The following is a 20,528-nucleotide window of genomic DNA, read 5'->3' on the forward strand; positions in this document are numbered from 1 at the left end:
TCTGAGTCACATCAGTGAATTTTAATATCCCCTTATTTTCCTCATTTTGTTCTTCAAGGATTTGCAGGCTCTCCTCAGGAGATTGGAATGCATCATTAATGCTGTTGCTCTCTACTTAGCAGATATCATGAGGATCCATCCTTCCCTTCCCTGTGAACTGAATGCATTCTGAACCATTAATGATGTTTGTTCAACCTCTGTTGAACTACTGAAACTTTGCCAATATAGAAAACAATTACACAAACCCACCTCTTCATTTATGTTACATGGCTTTGTTGTTATTATTATAGTGTGTTCCCATTATTTTTCTTTCCTAGGAAATGGGGAAAAATGTGGGTCCTTTTTTATTTTTTTTCTGTTACATCTTGAAAACTCTCTTCAGTAAAAAAGGACTCTCTTGAGTTAAACGACAGGGTTTTTTAGTCATCTATGATGAACACATACAGTTTAAGGCAGCAGGCAGCATAACTTTTAAAAGTGAGCTTTTGTCGTTTGTCTGTTAATTCCCCAATGATAAATCAACTTATTTCACAGTGTTAACTTAAAAGTCATCTACTACCAAGACTCATATTACTACTTTAGCCCAACTTTTGGTGTAATCAAACCTCTGTTTTTTGCTAGAAGACGTCTCTCTAGATATGCTGGTAAGCTTCTATGTAATCACTTCCTAATCTGTTTAAAGCTGTGTATTGAGTTCACTTATACAACTTTAAATAGTAGGCTGTTTGCCCCAGAGCCTTTGGCCAAAGTGGGCTGGGGGATGTTCCTGTGATTAGTCCTGCTGGCTGATTTGAAGAAGCAATAACCTCTGACGGACAGTTAAAGATATGGCAAGGACTGGCAGCAATGTTGGGCACATGCATCTTCAGCCATAAGAGGATGTGCCTGCTAGGAATGTACTTCTCTTAAGAGCAGATTCCAATAACTTTTTCTTTCTTTCTGCTAGTCATTGTCTATGCTCTAGTATTCGTTTTGTCTGAGTGCTTGGAGATGACAGAAGATCATGGTTCTGCTGCGAGCAGTCTTAGCTTTTTGTGCTTGTTTAGCATTATACCCCTGCTTCATCTTCTTAGACATCTGTTCTTGCAGAAAAGTAAAGCTCCTAATTAACGTTGGGTGTTAGGCAGATAAGTAGTATTTGAGAAAATAAAGCAGAGTACCTGATCTGATGTGTATTTCCCAAAGTGCCTATTACTGTGTTAATATTATTTTTATAAGAAAATAATCACCATGCATTACTGTTCCACATACTATTTCAGATTAAAGCTTTTCAAAGTCAGAGAAATGCATTTCTAGAAACATGTTCAGACCTACAGTAATGCTATTTACTCCAGCTTGCAACACTGCATAATATTGCTTTTTGCCTTCAGTTAATGGAAGCCTCATTTCATTCCTTCGAGAGGAAGGTAGAGTTCAAATTAATCTTTCTTGATCTGATGACTGTTCAGTTTGTGTTGGTAACTGTTTCTTTGAGATTTTCTTCAAGATTTTAATTCACCTTCGAGAATTTTAATGTACCTCGATGGAAGACAATTTAGTGCATATTGTGTATAGTCCTGCTTACTGTATGGTATACAGAGAGTTATGGTTGCTGGAAAAGCAGCGTGTTGAGTTGTGGATCAAAGTTCCACTGGATCACTATGCAGAGTTTGATGTAGACAATGCAGCAAAATAACCTGTATAGAGATGAACTACACTTGCCATCCTTCATGGTGTGGCTTCAGAGATACGTAAATTCTACCCTGAAAAATCAGAAGTAGTTTTTAAATGCACTTGGAGTGCAAGATACCATGTGCTCTGCATTGGGAACAGATGCTGGCTCTGTTTCAGTTTTAAACTAGGGCATTCCAAATGTCACAGCAAGCTAGCACTGAGGGACTTGGCCTTGGAAGAAGCCAGCTTGACATAAATGAGTGTTCATTTGACAAACAAGATCTATTACTGGTTTCCTGAATAAGGGTTGTCTTTTAATATCTCATACCAGGGTGGCGGCACTTTGGATCAAAGTTTAGTTATATTTCTGTAGAGCACAAATGTACTGTAAAGCTAGACATTCATCATCATATGATCTGTACTTTTTCAGCGGGAAATTCTGGAGTACAGCTTTAAATATATGAAAGTTTTACGTGCTTGAAGCATTAAACTTGACTGCTATCATCTGTTCTGAAGTGGCACTGACAAAGTCGCTTACAAAAGAAAGTTGTGTGCCTCTGCCAGAATAGCCGCATAGAAAGCACCTGACCTGCAGTTCCTAAGCTGAGGATTGTTACCCAAATGGTGTTACAACTCTTGGGGAATGTGAGGAACATTGGTGGTATTTTGGTGTTATTCCCTGAAGTGAGATTAGAGCTGTGTATACGTGCCCAAACACCAAAGTTAGGTAATTATCCAGAGAGGAGTGGCAAGGCATTGCCACTTTTTTGACGTAGTGCACGATGGAACATTTTGAAAAAACAAGTTAGAAGGAAGCAGCTGCAGTTTCTCTTTTGCCTGCTTTTCCATATTTAAAGTCATATTTTCAATGACTGAGAAGTGGTGCTTCTTTGATACGTAAAATGTCGTCTTGTAAATGGTCTGCTGGTATCTACCCTAATATAAACGAAAAAAGATATGCCACCCTCAGCTCAGTTATCAATAACTTGAGGCTTCACTTAGTGTATGATGTCGAGTTAAAATGGGTGGGTGGAGTGTTAGCTTGATAGCTTTCCAAATCTCAGCTATGTAAATGCTTTACAGGGTGGTCGTCATTGCCATTTGAAATTTAGTAGTGGGGTTTTTTTGTTTGTTTTGTTTTATTCTTGTTGATAGTTTCACCTTAGTGGTTTCAAAGCTGATGATGATGATCTTGGTGATGACGGCTTGATCTCTGTCTTAAAAAGGCCTTATTTGAATATAATAGATAATACATTGAAGCATCTTCACAGAATTAAATTATTCCATATCTGGTAGCACATAGTCAAGGGGGAAAAAAGAAGATTCTGGCTCTTACAGAGCTTGTACACAGTACTAGGAGGTGGAAACCCAAAACTTGACAAAGGTCTTGATGCTGATTTTATAAGCAAAAAGTACTCTATGGAGTTTTGTCTAAAGCCTGGGTTTCCTCCATCATCTTAGCTGAAGGGAGAGCCAGGAGGGCTGCCTTCATTGGAAAGTGGATGGAACAGATAGCTATTGGAAGTGAGTGAGAACTGAGGATTGTGAATATGCTTGTCATGTGGGAGAGCAGAGTCCTTGATGTGGAGAATTTGACTGTTAGAAAATATAGCAGTAGGAGTTGGTAATGCACCTGAAGAGTGAAAAAAAGAGTGCAGCCTACTAATAAACCAGATAAACATCATTGTGTTAAATTTTTCAGTGTGATAAAAATGGGAAAGTGACAAAATATTCAAGTGACTTAAACATCATACTTAGTTACTACTGAGCTTTTTTATCAAACCAATGAATGTGTGGAAGTCAGTGCTGAAGTACAAGGAACACAGATTCACTGAATTTACTCAGCTTTTAAAAGCAGCAAATGCAGAAACAGTGTTTTCTTCAAATCAGTTTGAGTAGTTCTGGGTTCTATTTAAAAACACTCATTCAGGATCTGGTGATTCTAGTTTTGAAAGATAAGATAAACTAGAATCAATCCATTCAGTTGTCTTATTGTGTTCAGTACTTTATCAAATAGGAAGGTTTTTCGAGGTGAAGCATTTTAACTGTTGTCTCCCTTACCCCCTTTTGGCTTGAGGGAATAAGGAAACTGTTTAACTGTTGCAGTTTTGCTTATCTAATCCCTCCCTCAAATCAATATTTAGTTAAATAGCAATCAAATGATAAATAACTAATCACATATGTTAGCATGTGCAGTCCTAACTTTTTTTTGAATGTTTTTTAATAGAGGATTGTAACAATGAGATGCCACACGTCTGCATCTCAAGTTAAACATTTACTGAAACTTGTATAGCTAGTGTGTTCTTAAGACCAAAAAATCCTTATCCAACAGCAGCAAGTCAGTTCATATCTAATTTGTCAACAGACTTCTGTAAGGAAATAAAAATTGCAGTGAAGGTGTGATTAAAACACACTTACTGTTTCTTGCTGGCTGATTTAAGTGGTTTGGATTAAAATGAGACCATACGGGAAGGGGGAAAATCTGTTGCTTTACTTTTTTTAAAAAATGAGTTAATTTCTTATAGTGTTTCTGTGTAGAAGAGTCTCAGCAAGTGCTTGCTTGTTGGTCTGCAGACATCACCTTGCTTCCAGGTGTGCTATATGCATGCAGTGCAATGCCCAAGAATCGTCCACTTTTATCAGACTTTGATTCTACAAGTGAAAATGTGATGGAACTGGCAAACATTGGGGTTTTGTATATATCTTTCTTATTGAAGTTATCCTATTCAGGGTGTCACGTAGTATTTTGCATTACAATAGCATCCTAGAAGCAAGTTATTAGGTTTCTGTTATGCAAAGTGACATATAAGCATATAGGAGGTGATATTTCCTTCCTTAGTATTTACATTTACTTTCAATCAAGTGTCGTAGAAATCAGATCAACCTGCAAATAGGCATCTAGATTGAAAATACATGTATTGTTTTGTGATTTGAAAAAATAATAGAATTTAACAGAAAGGTACAAAACCCCAACTATTAAGGACCTAAGTTCAAAGTCTGTTCCTCTGGGCAGGGAAAGGCAATAAGGAATAGTGATACAGAAAGAATAGTGAACTAGGTAGATGTATTCCCAATCAAAGAGTGCATTAATTCTTGCTAGTAGTGCATGGTGCATAAGATTTAAGTTTGTTAGTTTAATCTCTCTCAAATGATGGCTATTCCCAGTTAATGGAAATTGTAGCACTTCCAAGATGTCACAGTTTTGGTGTCTGTAAAATGGGGCATAAGAGAGTATGTTTTTTATCTTTTTAGAGCTAGCCTAGGTGTTCTTTAAAAGCAAGCTGTTTATAACCATTTCAGCTAGTCAGCACCTCCTTCTAAAGAAGAAAACATATTTTGCCAAAGTATGATCTTAATTTGATGTGGCACTTGAGCTGTGCTATGAACGTTTTGTTTTGGAGATGACTTTTGGTCCCAGCAAAAACTAGGCAGCAGAAGATGCCTTTTCGTGGAAGGAAAGGTGCATGAGCATTGAATGAGGAGCAGGTATGCCTGCTGGAGTTGGTACTGCTTGAAGGGTTTCCCAGTCTTTGAGTCTGAAACAGATGTTCAGTGCCTGCTTCTCAGTCTGATGGTTGCGCTGTGGCAGTCTGTGATTGTGAGGGGCCAGATGTCGATATCGGGTGTTCTTTTCATTGTTGGAGAGTATATGGGACTAATAAAAGGCATTAAGAGGAAGCGAGTGGGGAGAGGAGAAATTACTTTTCCCAATTTGTGCTGCAGTGACAGAGGCAACACTGGGCTCTGAAATGGTTCAGTCTTGAGCTGGTCAAAAACAAGTTCAGAAATGTAGGGTTTTCAGATGTTGAGAGGGTTGTTGCAGTTCTTTCTCTGACTCCATAGTTTCCTCAAGGGAAGGCAGAAAAGTTAATTTTGAGTGAGTTTGATGGGTTTCATATTTGAAAACAGAGCAGACTAGCAATGGCCATCAGTGTAATGCTTTTACATGGAGTTTTGTTCTCAGAGTTGTACAAACACAGGACAAAAAGGATAATAGTCCTTGAGTTTAAGTGCTTTTAGGATTTAAGTAAAAAGTTAAGGTTTATCAATATTCGTCTTTTCTGAAAGTGCTTTCTGAGTTACGTTCATTATAACTTGTTTTCATAAAAAGGGGGCACTGAATTAAGTGGAAGTTGGAGCTATTTGTTTAAATATCCAGCTCAGAAAGAGACCACTCTGTTTCCAATACACTTTATTTTCCCCTCTTAATTTGTAAAATACAGTAGTGGTTTTAAGTGCCAGTGATAAGTCCGAATCATAGAGCAGTTTGGGTTGTAAGGGACCTTAAAGATCAACCAGTTCCAGCTCCCCTGCGATGGGCAGGGACATCCCACTAGATCAGGCTGCCCACTAGATCAGCTAAAATAGAAGTAATATGTAAGTTAGTTTATATAGAGTTAATAAGGACCTTTCTAGGACCTTGCCTTGATCAATATGCATTTATAAATTTCTTCTTTTTCCTTTATCTCCTTCTTTCACTTCACCCTTCTGAAAGTTTCCTTTGTGTTTTTTCTATTAATATATATCAAATGGAATAGTGCTGGCCTTCAATGTTGCTTTTCAAATGCAGCATTAATAATGAAATTGAAGTTGGGTCTTCTCTAGTTTGAGTTGTAGATAATGCTTGGAAGATCAACTTCCAGTTCTTTGTTGAAATGATGAGACTGTGTTTTAATTTCTACTTGAGACCAGAACACATTCTTCTTTATATTCCTATAATATGTAAAATGATAATTGGTTTAAAACTTACATTTATATCCGAGTTCTTCATTGTTTAGGTTTTGACCTGTTAGTGCTCATTAGCAAGGTCTTAATTACTTCTTCAGTGTTATTGTTTTAAAAGAGTATGTAATGGGTATTTTTCTTCACAGGGAGAAGAGAGTTTATCCAAAGATTAAAACTTGAAGCAACCTTGAATGTGCATGATGGATGTGTAAGTCACTTGTTGCTTTTTTGTTTCTTATAAAATTTTAAATTATGATTTTGTTGCCATGGTAATAGTTTCTTAACTTAAAAATGCAAATACCTTGTATTAAAACTGAGCCAGAAACCTCTGCTTGTTGAGACGCACATCTGAATTCTCCAGATATTTGTTTCTTCTTAAACATCTGACACTTTAACTTTGAAGCAAAACAAAATCACGTTCTTATATCTTAACAGTGCATCCCACTGCTGGAAGAATTAATCTTTTATGCCAGGAAAACACATGCTTATCTTCTCAGTTAGAACTCATCTGAAAACTTTAAATGGTATCTTTAGTGGTGTTGTGTGATATTGATGTATTTTGTTGACTTAAAGCTGTAGTAGTGTTCTGAGAGATTTGTTTTCCAAGTCTAAAAAGCAAGTGATCAAACGCTACATACTTTCTTAAAGAGACAATAAAACAAAAATAAGCCTCCCCTGAAAGGCAATAACACAACTTGAAATATTGCTTATTTAAGTACTTAATTTTTAAAAGTGGTACATTTTAAGTCATATGTTTTTAAATAAAAGATTTTATTTAAACGAGGTACATGGCAAAGAGATTGCCATATTTAAACAAATACAGCAGAAATTTGTGATTGTTAAAGCATTTGTTGTCTTTGTTGACAAGATCTGGAAAGTGAAGGAATACTAGACATGCTATAAAAAGTGAAAATGTAAGTGTAAATTTTATGCTCTAACATGTTTACTTCAAAAGCTTTTCAGATATAAAGTTTTTGTCTTTTTTTTTTAACTGGAGTTGTTTACACTTGTAGCTTTAAATTAATTGGGAGTGTTATAATTGTTAACTAAACAAATTCGTTGATTTCCATGTTCTTCTAAGGAAATGTTATAGGAATGACAATGTAAGGTCTCTTCAAACCCCAAACCATTTTATGATTCTATATGTAGAAAGTTATTTATCATGTTTTGTATTCAGGATTGGAGCAATGATTTTTACTTTGAAATTTCTTTTCTGGGAGTTTTCATCTGCTCAAAGATACTTAAGATGAATTTTTTTTAAGTTTATTTTCCTGGATGTGGTTGGTGTTTTTAAAATATTTGTTTTGTTTTGTTTTCTTGTAAAAAGTAACTTTTGCCTATAAAACAGGGCCCAGGGAAATTGTATTTCTTCGCTACTTGATAAAAATGGAGTGACTGATCTCTTATTTAGTTAACACTACCGTTGTTTCTTGGGACAGAAACAGCAAATTTGGTGTTGGCTGTTTGGTGTTGCTTGGATCTACCTGGTGAATATGTATTTGCAAATTAATTTTGAATTGATTGTGTTAGCTTTAAAGTATGCTTTAACATGTGACCTAACTGAATTGTTTTACTAAGTGGAACATGTTTTAATTGTGAACTTAACAGCGTTATATGCAGGTGTTTAAAATACTGGTGCGAATTGAAAAATGTCTTTAGAAATTAAATTCGCTCAGAACTATCCACCTTTAGAGAATGGGGTATTAGGAGTTCTTACCTCATTTACCTCAGGGAATAATCTTTATACCGATCTTTCGGTATAATTTCTTACTATGCTTTTAAAAAAAAAAAAATCTGTGAAATAAAAGTAAATGAAACGACAGCGCCCTTACTGAGTAAAATGCTTGTACTATCAATGGTAAATGATCATACTAGTCTTTCACCCCCACCAGAAGCATACATTTCAAATGTGAAGAATGAATGTTGTAGTTGTCTTATTAAGGGTGTTTATGGATTTCTTGGGTTTTATGAGGTGGTTGATGTTTCTTTGAGGGTTGGTGAGCAGGAGTTGGTTTTGGTTTTTTGGTTGTTTTTCTGTTAAGAACATTTGCATTCTTCTGTGGAGTAAGTTGTGACTTGTGTTTTCTATATAAAGCATGCTGTGTAATTGGACACGGTGGACAACGTACTACTAAGGCAGGAATTTTTTTTCTAATTGAGGATAAAAGTGAAGCCCAGCTTCCTACCTACCGTTTGATCTATGTTACACAGAAGAGATCTGTATATGAGATAGAGATCTATACGACTGTATATATAATCGTAGTTGGGTACAATGCCTTTGAAGAAGGGAATAATTCTCTGAATTACTTAAAGTATATGAGTTCTGACACAAAAAAACTGAGACTAACCCTATAACTCATGAACCAAGAGCTGGAGGAGAGAGACGGAGAGGTGGTTATAGAACATGTTCTAACCTGTCACAGTGAGACAAGGCTCAACTCAATTGCTTCACTCAGTATGAGTGGATGCATGTTGAAATGGAGGCATTTTCTTACCCTTGGTCGGAAAATGTCCATGTGCAAGAGTGAGCAGAGAGTTAATATCAAGTTTCTTCAGTTTCTTGTGAAACAGAATAAATCCACAATGGGAACTTTTCAATTATTGACTGAGAGTTCCCAAAGATCAAGTCAGTGCGTAAAATGAACCCATTCTTTGTCGGTAGAAGATGTGAAAGCAAAAAGCAAGCGAGATCCTCAACAGCCTTTCAGAAAATGATTTGTGGAATTGGTTTGAATGTTGGCAGCATTGTATGCAGCTGTTTGTCAACTCAGAAGGGAACTATTTTGAAGGTGATTATGACTGATTTTCTTAATTTCTTATATAAGAAGAACTACAGCTGGAGTTTTGGGTTTTTTTTTTGTCAGACCTCATACATGCTCTTGTAATAGCAGTATTACTATAGTACCTTTTTGTTTGAGGTTTTTTTTTTTTTTCATCTCAGGGTTTAGGTACCATTGTCTTTGAAATAGTGTGCTTTTCCATTTTGTTTGAAGACACAGGTTCTAGTAGTAGTGTATGAAATAACTGAATTAGACTACTGACTTATCGATGTCTGTTTGTAACATTATCATCCTTCCAGGGCATGATTTATCTCTTTCAACAAGATTCACCTTGTCCAGTTCGGTGTGAGGTCATGTGTATGCCAGAAATTGGCATTTTCCATGTTAACTCTAAATGGAGCTTAAGATGATGAGGAAATGTATAGAGTTAGGTGAGATGCTTTATATATGAAGTAGCTAAGTCCAAAGGAAGAAACAGAATTGATTTGGACCAGCAGCAATGAAGTGTGAAGAAAGTAAAGGAGAAAACAACTCTATACCATACTGAATTGGAATAAAAATATTGTGTTTTTTTTCCAGCTCTGATCCCGTGAAAGCTGAGGAAGGTAGAACTGCAGAACACATAGGTAGATGGAGTCTTTTTCATGGGCAAACTCTACCTTTTAACTTAGAGGAAAGAGGATTACTTGGAAGAATATTTTCTCATTTCCATGTCTAGGCATTCAGTTCAGGAACAAAGAAGCAACCTGTGTAGCATACATCTCCCTCAGGATGACACTTCTGAGCAAGTCATTTTTAGATGTAGTCCTCAAAGCTATGCTTAAATTGCTATACGAAGTGTGTCTGCATATTGTTAGAATGTGCAGTTTTTATCTTTTTCTCCATAGATGAAAAGTAGTGCCTTTTTCACCCGCTTCCTTGCTTAGGACATCTTTCTGGTATTCTGAATGTCCATGGTCATTTTTATTTCCTTTCTCCTGTGTTTTTTGTTTTGTTTTGGTTTTGTTTGTTTGTTTTGGTTTGTTGTTTTATTCTGTTAAGCTACCCTGTTACATTGCATAGAAGTGAGAAGTTCTGTTGTTCATTTTTTTTAAGGATTGGCTGTACTCTCCTTGTGCATTGCTTTTGAGGGAAACACCGAGACAGTAGATTTATTTTTGACTATTTGACTAATTAATCAAAAGTGCCTGCTGCTTCCTGTCAGGGCTGGTTGAGTGGCAAATAAAATTACATACAGTTGATAATGTTGAGTACTTAATAGAAAAAAGTTAATTACACACTTCTTGACTTTTCTCATCTTGTTATTAATTGTCCGTTGTTTGTGTTGCATTTATTTTTTCCTCTTGTCTCTTAACACCTTTTCCCAACAATTTGGAACCCTTAGTGTAGTAACTGTTGCGTTATTCTTTTAATTGGATGTTGAGTGGCTGTGGAGGTAGTACATAGATAGCTTTTCTATGTGGTTTTGAAATACATACCAAATATCTACCTGTATTTTAATAGTGTATTTTCTATCATGGAATGAAGCATAAGCACTTTTTAAAATCTCCTCTTGCCAAGCGTATGTTTTCAGTGATCCATATGCATGTTCATTGGGGCTATTCACTGTTGGTCAATAGATTGTACTGGGCACTGAGAAATGTAGTGTATTGACTGATCTCTTACTGGAATGTGTTCTCTTGAAAAAAAAATAATCAAGGTTATTCCACAGAAAGACTGTTATTTTTTTATGGTGATGTTGAGAAAGTGATCTGGTACACAATAAAAAGCTTTTTTAGTTATAGACCTCTAGCACATATTTGGTTGTTTCATCTCGCTTCAGGGTTTTTCCTGAACCAACTTTGTCTTGGGGAAGGTGTGTTGAAATTGCTGAGCCCTGAGGCAATCAGTGCAATGAAATTTAGATTAAGAGGGAGAATGATTGATGTCTTGTGTGGGTTTGTGATGCTGCAGGTTAGGTAATCATGTCTCCCCTTTGCATCTTTGATGCTTTCTCTGCTCTCCTGTCCTTCAGATTTTGGGGGTTTTTGATACACACAGATGCCCACGTCCCTCAATTTGTTTAATTTTTTTGTGCTAGCTCTTCCTTCTCACATCATGCGTTCTAATTTTTTGGCAGCGTCCCTGTTTTTTCAGTTTTTTGTTCTTGTTTCTATTCTTGTAGCCTTGTATAAGTGTTTTGATTTCTGTAGAGCACTGATAGTATTTTTTTGCCTGTAAGGAAATATAGGTGAAAATGAATGTTCTTGGGTTTTGTGTTTGCCCTTGCTGTAGTATGGCGCTATGTTTGACAAACATGTTTAAAGTACAGTTGTTGTCAGGACAAATTCCTTCAATGATAGATGGATTGGGGGGCTAGTTGAATACATGGTTCTTGGTGATTGACAGCCAGAGTTATAAAATCATAAAAGTAGCCATGCAAGGTCATACCGATGCTCAGCTGAGCCTGATAACTTGGCCTTGAAAGTGACCAGTACTGATTTTTGAGGAAAGTTGAGGCGGGGAAAGCAGACAGTACTTCAAGGCTGTGCTAGAGAACTCATCATACTTCAATGGACAGATGGAGGTGAAAGTTCCATCTTTGTTTCTGATAATTTTTCGTTTTTCTTTGAACACATATATTCTTCCACTTCCGGTGTTTAGGACATTCCGTGACAATTAATTCCAATGCCATATGTGTCATGTAATGGTTTCATTGAAGGTCCTCCTATCTCCTGCACTGTAAGGACCATGGAAAATTATTTGTTTTTCCATTAAATTCATATTTATTTTTCCATTAAATTCATGATTTCAGAAGCTTCTGTCATATCCCCTCACCGGAGTGGTAAAAATTAATTGCTTCTTGCAATAAAAAGTGTTCAGTACATAATATCACCCCAGTCATTCTCTTTCATAATTTCTCGTCTGAAGTGGGCGGTACTGGAAATGGAGAGCACAGAAGTGGAATGTGAACCAAAACTAGGTACTATAGAAGATGCAGATTTACCATGCATATATAACCTAACAGAATGATGTTTACTCTTCTGTGCATTTCCAAATGATTCCTAACATCATTTAACTGGTGCTGAGCATTCAGCTAACTCTGCCATAGGCATGGTCACTGTAATACAAAGATAGGTCTGTTGTTGTTGTTGTCGGGGCTTTTTTGCGTGGCAAAAGTTAATTTAAAGCCCTTCAATGAATATGTTGAGTTATTGCCTGTATGATCCAACTGAAACAGCTAATTCTGATTTTGCAGCTTTGCCTGATAAAAGAACCCAACATAAACTTGTGATTAAAATAATAATGAAAATTGGTATATTTATTTTAATCAAAACAACTTTGTCTTTTGGACTCAGAACGAGACACTAGAATAATTTTTTTTTTAAAAAAAAAAAAAGAATAAGAAAAGGATTTAGAACAAAGTGAGGTTTTTACTAATGATATAGTCTACCCTGATACATTACACTAAGGCAGTTATTCTATAAGCTATTTTAGAGGCTGCTTGAAATAATAGTGGTCATACATGCTGTCTTTGGTGCTTGTGCATGAGTTGCTGCTTGAAGACAGGTTATTCTGAGGATACTTTCTGAGCTTTCTGGATTTAGAGTGCTTTTACAGCTTTATTTCATTGACACATTGTCAAACACAATCTTTTGAAAAGGAGACTTGATAAGGAAGTATATTGGAAAGTTTTCCTGATAAGATTCTGTACCTCTCTGTAGGATGATTCTTTTGCAGCATACTCACACTTCTCAAAAGGTATCTGGGATGTATTCTGCTGTGTTTTTCACAGGATCCCTGAGATGGTGTGGTCACTGAAAAGCATGCAAAGCAATGGATGGTCAAAATTTGGATAATGCGAACATACAATAACAAGGGCGTTGTGATGCCCTCCTGTTCAAATTCAGATAACTCTGTGGAGTGGATTGAGTACGTTGAAGCACCTGAATGTGTAAAAACATGACTATTAAGGGTTTTGTGGGAAGGCTTAATTCAGCTGATGAACTGTTTAGGAGCAAAGGGAGTAACTGAGATGCCATAGTTGAAGCAGTTGATTCTCTTATAATTTTTTAAAAACACTTTTTTTCACTGCTAGCTGCTTAGAAATTGCATAATTTCAGTTGAATTTGTAACTCCTATTTCTGTAGCATTGCATGAATATTGATGTTTTAATATTCTGAGAATTGAATTAATGTAAGTTTAATTGTTGTTAATTCATGCAGGTGAATACAATTTGCTGGAATGATACAGGAGAATATATTTTATCTGGTTCGGATGACACCAACCTCGTAATTACTAATCCATACAGCAGAAAGGTAGGTTCGTTTCTGGATACTCAGTAGTTTCCAAATAATAAGTTGTTGTTTTTCAAGGTATTAAGATATTTCTCAAGGTATTATTTTTCAGATACTAAGTATCTGACAGAGATACTATCAGGCACTTTACCGAGTTTATAAATGGGGATAAAACTTCACAGTGCTTTAAAACCCTAGTATTGTAATCCCTTGCGACACAGATATTATCCCATTTTACGGTAGGTAGTTGGGCACAAAAGGAACATGGTCTCACAGCGGATTAGTGTCAGAATTAGCAATAGGATTCAGTAATTCTTATGAAACCTTATAGTCAGATAAATTGTTTTGTTTCAGTTTGGTTTTAAAATACTATATTAGCTTCTGCTGTATGTAATATTGTCTTTCTGAGTAATGTTGTTGAAGTGTCATTCCTGATTAAAAGACTTCATTACCATTTGAAAGCACATTGCCTTGTGTGTGTGTACATGGATGAAGAGTAATGTGTATTGAAACAGGGGAAGCGGGTTTGTGAGGGGGAAGTGCTGTGAAGGTCTCTGATTTTCCACTTCTGCGCTCACAAGGGTTACAGTGGCTTCCAGTGATATCAGCTGGCATCTGTCACTTAATAGTAACGTTACAAACTTTGCTCTGTAAGGAGCTGCTGGTAGTTTGATAGAACAGATTCTCTGTGTCCAGTGCTGGGGATCCTGGATGTACAGCAATGTTCAGGTGAAGTCCTGTCTCCCATGTTTTCTCAAAGGCTGAGAACTAAACCCTAAAGAGATACTGAAAAATTAAGCGTGATTGGGGAATGAAAATGTGTGGTTGGTATGGTGGAAGAGAGTTTGAGTAGGAGATTATGGAGGCAGCAATATTTTACCTTGCTGAAGAACTGTCATGGGAAAAAAAAAAAGTGATCTGGATTGTTGGCTATACATATAGGTAAGGCACTTTCTCTCACTTCCCCAAAGGAGTTGTAGCTTCCAAGCTTCATCTCTTCCTTTCAGCTATTGGTGTTAGTATCACAAAGTTCAGATGAATGTTGTTAGGCCAGAGTTTCTGTTGGACTGAGAGTTCAGCTGAAGAAGTATCAGAGACAGCTCTGAAGTGGAAGAAGGGTATATTCCAAAGTGAGTGTTGTTGGAGAGACTTGCAAAGTAAAAGTTTTTCATGCAAGCAAAGGGTGTTTAGAATTTATTGTGCAGTTTATGTTAATATGTAGCTATGGGGTGGTTGCTAAATTATTATCTTATTATATAATTATTATATTAAAACATCATAATATTTTGATAGATGCAGAAATTTAAACTTTATGCTTTCATGGGATGAGTTTGGTGTTTTTCCGTGCTGTACACTACTGCTGCGCTTAAGCCAAAAGAAAAATATAGATGTCAGCCAGTTTATTTTTTAACATAACAGCAGAGCAGATAGAGGATGATTATATTTCCCCAATATATGCAAATGCAATTATAAAACAGCAGGTACTAGGAAGAAGATTTAGTAATCAGTGTTGTTCCTGAATTGTACTAGAGATGCAATTTTTAATGACTGTTACAATTGTGTTAGCTTATTTTCTCTGGTTCGAGTAACTGAATCAATACAGGAAAAGGGATCAAATTGGTATTGGTACCAGAATTCTGCTGTAGTTTCGTCATCTTGGCGGATATCGTTATCACTATATTTTCTGTTATGAACTAGCTAGAGTAGCAAAAGAGGACTTCAGCAATCAATCAATATAGTCTTCTGTGTTAGTGAAATACCTAATAAGGAAACATTTAATCTGTTTTAGTCTTATTTGCATGAGTTGTATGCGAGTTGCTCCAGTTTGTGTTTTGTATGGCCAGATGCAAATTTTAATTGCTACTCTGTAGTGCGTCTCAGAAGGAGAATTTTTTCTGTTTCTCAATTTCTAATAATAATTGCAAGCCTAAATCAAAAGGATGAGCACTTTATTATACTTAGGGATGGCTGAGAAGAATTCTTCTTGTGATCATTTCTTCCTTATTTCATTTGTTTTAGGCATCACAGTACTGGGAGTGGGAAGGAGGGAGAGATAGGCTGGAGCTTCAGCTCTACCTGCTACAATTATGGTACAAAAGGATGAGAATTAATTTATTTACATCAGGTTGAGCACTCAGTTTTCAAAGCTTTTTCAAAGACTGTTAAGAGATGCAGAGTGAGGGAAGCGATTCTGCCTCTCTACTCTGCTCTTGTGAGACTCCACTTGGAGTCCTCAGCACAGGAAGGAGGTGGATCTGTTAGAGCGAGTTCAGAGGAGGGCCACAAAAATGATCAGAGGGCTGGAGTACCTGCCATACGAGGACAGGCTGAGAGAGTTGGGGTTGTTCAGCCTGGAGAAGAGAAGGCTCTGCAGAGACCTTATAGCGACATTCCAGTACCTGAAGGGGCTACAGGAAAGAAGGGAAGAGTGTCTCTTTATCAGGGACTGCAGGGATAGGACAAGGGGTAATGATTTTAAGCTGAAAGAGGGGAGATTTAGGCTAGATATTAGGAAGAATTTTTTTTGCTGTGAGAGCGGTGAGGCACTGGCACAGGTTGCCCAGGATTGTGGATGCCCCATCCCTGGAGGCCTTCAAGGGCATTATATGCCTCTTTCTCCTCTCTCTAAGGCAGTCTAATAACCAGAGCGGAAGACGATTTACAGTGCAAGCCAAGAAGGGTATTGAAAATCTTCTGCATATGATAAATGCTGTAATACTTCAGTATTTTTTATTTTAACACCATGCAACATACTGAGGAAATTGAGGGGCAGGCAAGATGAGGTTAGATCTGTCTGTGAGAATTATTTCCTTTGCTGAAAATGTGTAGCTGTGTGTGTTTCTGAACACTGTTTTAGTTTACAGTGGAGTAGAGGAGAAGGGAGGGAAAGAAAAAGCTGAGTTTTTCCAAGTTTGAGGGCAGTCGTAGAATCACAGAATCGTTGGAAAAGACCTTTACGGTTGGCCTTGATGATCTTAAACCTAACATTGCCAAGTCCACCATTAAACCATGTCCCTAAATGCCACATCTGTGCATCTTTTGAACACCTCCAGAGATGGTGTCGCCACCACTTCTCTGGTCAGCCTGTTGCAATGCTTCACCACTCCTTCTGTGAAGAAATTTTTCCTAATATCCAGTCGAAACCTCCCCTGGTGCAACCTGAGGCCATTTCCTCTTGTCCTATCACTTGTTACTTGGGAGAAGAGACCAGCACCCGCCTCACTACAACCTCCTTTCATGCAGTTGTAGGCAGCGATAACGTCTCCCCTCAGTCTCCTCCAGTCTAAACAATCCCAGTTCCCTCAGCTGCTCCTTGTAACACCAATGCTTCAGATCCTTCCTTCACTAGCCTCGTTGCCTTTCTCTGGGCATGCTCCAGGACCTCAATGTCTTTCTTGTTCTGAGAGGCCTGAAATGCAGTAGCAATAGCATAAAATCAGAGATGAGGTTAATAGATGACATCTTGAACCATCATCTGAACTAGGGTATCTTATTGACACCTTGTTCTGAGTTGGTCCTTTGATACCAAGCTCCTCATTTATTTTCAGAGCTTTGGTTTTAAAGGTTTTCAGTAAAATGGAGAAATCTGAACAAATCTAAATGAAGAGGCAGATTTATTGAAATAAAATGAATAGATTATATCTCCTAATTTTTTTTTTCAATTTTGTTTTTAAATTCTGAGCCTTTTATTTACCCTGGAATACGCAGGCACATTCTTAATATTTTTTGGTGTGAATTGTTTACAAGAGCTATTTCACACCTTCTCAAATATTAGGCATGCGCTATTGCTGACAGAGCAACTTCACTTACATTACATTTTTTTTGATTCAGTTAATTGAGTGGGAATTTGGAAGTAATTTTCACATTGTAAACAACTTGGTACATGTCTTTGTCCTATTAGTAGTGATGAAAATACATTTGATTTCAGTGCTGCAGACAGGAGAAATAAAGTAAGAATAGAATGTTCACTAGTGTACAGGAAAGCACATGGAGGTTTTTCAGTATTGATAGGCTAATAAGTCATATGTAAGGAAATATAAAGAGTCATCACAAAGTGTTCAAACCCAACTATGATGGTGAAGTAAATTATATGCTTTGCTTCTCTAGTGTGCTGTCAATGAATGACCAAGTCATCTCTTAGTTTATTGTCCTATAATCTTGTTCTTAAATGTTTATTTTTACTGGCTTCAAAACAGCCTTTATTATAAATATCAGTTATTTTTAAAGAGAGTTTATTTTAAGAGTAGCATCAATTTTTAAAGGCTATAAGGTTGGCTCGGATTACAGTGCCTTATTCTGCTTGACTCTTGGTATTCCAGATGTTCTAAATCTCTCTTCACTGATATGCTGGCTTGCTGAGCTATCGCCTTGGACTGATGTTTTACTTTGTGAAACCCGATGTGATATATAACTAGCATGTTAAAAACAAAAGGTGGCAGTTGCATTTCAGTCCCTTTATTTTGCAGACTACTTTGTGCAAGTGTGTAAGTGAATGTCTCTTGTGGAACCACTTTGCTCTGCTCTGTTGTATTAAACTGTAGATGACTGGCAGCCCGTACATAACTGATGTTTTATAGTACTAGAGTCTGTTATTCTCCAGTTCCTTATTTCCTTTGAAAGTATTAACCTGATACAGCCTTCCTGTTTTCTTTCTTCCTTAGGTTTTAACAACCATTCGCTCAGGACACAGGGCCAATATTTTTAGTGCAAAATTCTTACCGTGCACCAATGACAAACAGATTGTATCTTGTTCTGGAGATGGAGTCATTTTTTATACTAATGTTGAACAAGATGCGGAGACCAACAGACAATGCCAGTATACGTGCCACTATGGAACTACTTATGAGGTACTTAACAAAAGTAGATGATAATTTTGAGATAAGTAGAATACATATTTTCTTGTATTGTTGCCCAAGATTTTAACCAGACTGATTTATTTTATTTCTGTGAGAATTAAAGAACCTTCCTTCTAGCTTTATTTTTTTTTTTTCTTACTGAGTAGGCTTTGAGAGAGTAATATGGAGGACTTTCCTAAAAGTAGTGTCATTAAGACCAGTTTCTTTGCAAATATCATAGCTAAATACACCTTCATTAAAAGAATCCTCTGCAGAGCAAAAATGATTTGAATTGTGCTAGGAATTTGTTCCTGACATAGGTTGAGGGAAGGAGGCAGTGGCTATTGAGCTATAATTTTTATTCTCCACCCACCCCACACACTTATTAACAGTTGAATGCCTTTTCCACAATTTAAATCCTTCTAAGAAATGCCTGTTTCAGCATGTGTGAATAACAACCTGAAAAACGCATTTACCATTTGAGGTAATTTCTCTGTTTTTTATTCCGGTTAACTATGTGTAAATTTAGAGCCAGTGTTTTCAATCCTCCCTTGGAAGTTTTGTTCAGGTAAATAGGCAAGTGAAGAAGCGAAGTGTTGCTTCAGTTAGGAAGGTAATCAGATTTATTGATGTAGTTATTTTAATGACAGCAAAAATCTACTGCTTGCAGAACTTAGTGTGCTTTGAATAGAAAAAATACTGCTATTTCCTTCTTGGGTTATAAATGTTCTTGTTCTTTTTTTATTAGTAATTTTTTTTTTTTTAAGACTACTACAGTACACCCAGGGAAAAAAAATCCTAAATCTACTACTTTTTAAACTGTATTTAGCTCAGATTTCATAACATACAAAGAAAGGTATTTAAAAGCTTGCTAAGTGAACAAAATATTTTAAAATCTCTGTTAAAAATGGAGAGTGTGAAAAGATTGTGCAAGAAAAGAAAGTGGCTGAAGTACTGCCAGAATTAATTTTTTATCATGTAGTAAAAATGACCTCACAGTTGCTTTTGTTCCATTATAGGTTTTTTCAAAAACAGTTTCTGTCAGCGGGGTAACTTTGTAGGTCAGTCAAGCGAACTTTGTGGTGTTCACCCTGTTTCTGGGATGTTTGGTTTTGCCTGGGTTTAATACAAGAGTGATGTCCAGTTTTGCCAAATGTGTTTCTGGATTTCAGGCTTGCGTTGCCTATTTTTATTTTTGAAGTTTGCTTTGATGACTGAGAAACTCCTGTTTCCTTTCAACTATATCAGTCCTTATGGCCCCAATCAGAAGCTTAAGCTGCCTCAGTTATCTCTGAAGTTTACTATATATAGTGATCTGCCGGTGGAGTCTGCAAGTTGTTTGGATGCTCTCTGTATTTCAAATAAAACCTGCCTTTTCGTAAGAACATCTGGAGGCTGAGATGTTATTTTTTAAAGCTGAAATGTCCTTGCTGAGGAGGTGGTCTGTCAGGTCCTCACATTGTGCCTTGCTGCAGAAAGAGGAGCCTCCTTGCTGGCTGGCTGCAGGCGCTACTGACAGCTCTGTGTCCTGAGTATCTAGCTGTGACTATTATATATAAAAGATATTTGAGCTTGAGAATAGGAAAATGGTTATGGATACTGTGTTGAGGAGATCTGAAGGTAGTGGTAGAACTATCATTAGAGCCTTGGGTGTTCTTCAGTGTGTGAAGTTTGGTGTCATGGCCGAGGCGACTCAGAGTATTGCGAATGAAAGAGCTGTGGCAGCAAAGAATTTATTAGGAGGAGTCATCACTGTGGCAGACTTAAGTTTTGATCTGCCTAGGCTTGGATTGGCCAGCAGTTTGGTGGGACACAGGAAGGGACTGACAGCAGCAGGTATGGCAACCCGATGATCAAACTGGGAAAATTTAATGAAAGCAGTTGCCAATTTTTTTTGTGAGTCAGGAGTAGGGCTGGAGGCTAGAACATAACACCTGTAATATGAGATGCCGATTGTGTCTTCGCAAGGAGTTGTTTGTCATCAGTAATGGTGGTGTGCACATTGCAAACTACTAAACCAGATGATAAATATAAACTTGATAGGTATAACGAGTTAAACTTGTCAAAACAGGTAATCGGAGTTTGAAAAATATTTCAGAATATATAGGGAGAGCCCAACAGTCTGGCAAATTAAGATGGAAGTTTTGTGTCCCTAATAGAATGACTATAACTGAACAGTAATACAGTAATACAGAATAAATTTCTTCAAAATCAGTGGTTGAAGAGAGTGTGGATGTTTGACTGCTGCATTGCACAGT

At 36.9% G+C, this 20,528-nt stretch overlaps 1 protein-coding gene across 6 annotated transcripts in view; it reads left to right on the top strand.

The window, feature by feature from the left end:
* The window catches only part of DCAF6 (DDB1 and CUL4 associated factor 6), a 90,730-nt gene that overhangs the window by 8,420 nt on the left and 61,782 nt on the right, over nt 1–20,528 (top strand). For all 6 annotated transcript variants that reach the window (XM_054060388.1, XM_054060402.1, XM_054060411.1 and 3 more), the window contains exons 2-4: nt 6,525–6,586; nt 13,364–13,456; nt 18,097–18,282. In XM_054060388.1, the coding sequence (XP_053916363.1) occupies nt 6,525–6,586; nt 13,364–13,456; nt 18,097–18,282 (341 nt within the window). The remainder of the gene's footprint in view (nt 1–6,524; nt 6,587–13,363; nt 13,457–18,096; nt 18,283–20,528) is intronic.

This window comes from Cuculus canorus, chromosome 1 (assembly GCF_017976375.1).
Source record: "Cuculus canorus isolate bCucCan1 chromosome 1, bCucCan1.pri, whole genome shotgun sequence".
NCBI lineage: Eukaryota > Metazoa > Chordata > Aves > Cuculiformes > Cuculidae > Cuculus > Cuculus canorus.